This window comes from Trypanosoma grayi (genome assembly GCF_000691245.1).
Source record: "Trypanosoma grayi strain ANR4 Tgr_2006_V1, whole genome shotgun sequence".
NCBI classification, from domain to species: Eukaryota; Euglenozoa; class Kinetoplastea; order Trypanosomatida; family Trypanosomatidae; genus Trypanosoma; species Trypanosoma grayi.
This window is the reverse complement of record NW_008827624.1, coordinates 1-1508: the sequence shown is the minus strand read 5'-3', so window position 1 is coordinate 1508 and position 1508 is coordinate 1. Positions and strand designations below refer to the sequence as shown.

Genomic DNA, 1508 nt, shown 5'->3' with positions numbered 1-1508 from the left:
CCGTCACGCTCCGCAGTCACGGCCTCCAGGCTGCTCTCAACGCCGGCCTTCGCCTCTTCAACGGAGAGCAGCCGGCCCGTCAGCTCATCCTTCGTAGCTGACAGCTCCTCCTTCAGCCCGTCACGCTCCGCAGTCACGGCCTCCAGGCTGCTCTCAACGCCGGCCTTCGCCTCTTCAATGGAGCGCAGCCGGCCCGTCAGCTCATCCTTCGTGGAAGAAAACTCCTCCTTCAGCCCGTCACGCTCCGCAGTCACGGCCTCCAGGCTGCTCTCAACGCAGGCCTTCGTCTCCTCCATGGAGCGCAGCCGGCCCGTCAGCTCATCCTTCGTGGAAGAAAGCTCCTCCTTCAGCCCGTCACGCTCCGCAGTCACGGCCTCCAGGCTGCTCTCAACGCAGGCCTTTACCTGCATCAAGGAGCACTGGTTTCGACGACGAAGGAGGAACCGACTCGCCATCTTCACACCACACAGAAGGAGGCGGCCAGCATAGAGATAAGTCATGATGCCATTACTCTGTAGATTTACGGACTGAAAGACGAGCTGACGATCCTTAGCCTCCTCCAAGAGGCACAGCTGGGTCGTCAGCTCATCCTTCGTAGCTGACAGCTCCTCCTTCAGCCCGTCACGCTCCGCAGTCACGGCCTTCAGGCTGCTCTCAACGCAGGCCTTCATCTCCTCCATCACTCGCTGCTCTTCACGCAGCGCCGCACTCTGCTTTTCAGCCGTCTCGAGGCTGACACGCAAACTTCGTTGGGCTATCGCTGACTCGTCAAGCTGGCGTCGAAGGTCGCCTAGCGCATCGGTCACTGTCGCCAGCGCAGATTGCCGTTCTGCCAGCTCTGCCTCGTAGCGGCGCTCCGCTGCAGCACTCTCGTCAGCGTACCAGTGTGCGCTCTGGTTCAGCTGGTACTCGTGCTCAACGCCGAGCCTCGCCACCAGCCCGTCAACGCACTCATCGCGTAGGCTCATCACCGAGAGCAGGTGGTACACCGTGTCATCGTGGCGCAGATCCATCTCCTCCACCTCCGTGCGCAGCAGCAACACAGCGTTCTCCAAGTCGTCCCGCTCGTCGCGGAAGCGCTCCAGGTCGCACAGCAGGCGCCGCTGTGTATCACGCTCGGACTCAAGCTGGTGCATGCGCTCTGCAAGCTCCGCGTTCTGTCGCTGGAGTTCCGTGCGCTGCGCCTCCGACTGCTGCGAGTCGTGCAGAGCAGCGTTCAGCTGCTCCTGACGTTCGCTCAGCACACGCAGCGCCTCCTCACGCTCGCAGCGCTCCCGCTCAAGGTCTGCCATCGTCTTTCGGAGCTGTTCCTGGCCGCTCAGCACCTCAGCGTCCTTCCGCCGCCGGACACTCTCCACCTCCGCCTCACGCTTGCGCATCTGCTCCAGCAGCTCACGCTCACGCCGCTCATGCTCCTCCCTCAGCCTCTGATTCGCCCGTTCGTGGTACTCAGCCTGGCGTCGCGACTCCTCCACCTGCCGCTCCAGCTCGGTCGCCTTGCCCAACAG

At 63.2% G+C, this 1508-nt stretch overlaps 1 protein-coding gene across 1 annotated transcript; it reads right to left on the bottom strand.

Annotated features, from left to right (window-relative positions):
- Nucleotides 1–2: 2 nt before the first annotated feature.
- DQ04_20061000 (kinesin K39) lies at nt 3–1508 on the bottom strand (the record flags this gene model as incomplete). The annotated part of the gene is made up of 1 exon (XM_009317886.1): nt 3–1508. A coding segment is annotated over one exon (1506 nt), but the record flags the coding sequence as incomplete, so codon positions are not given.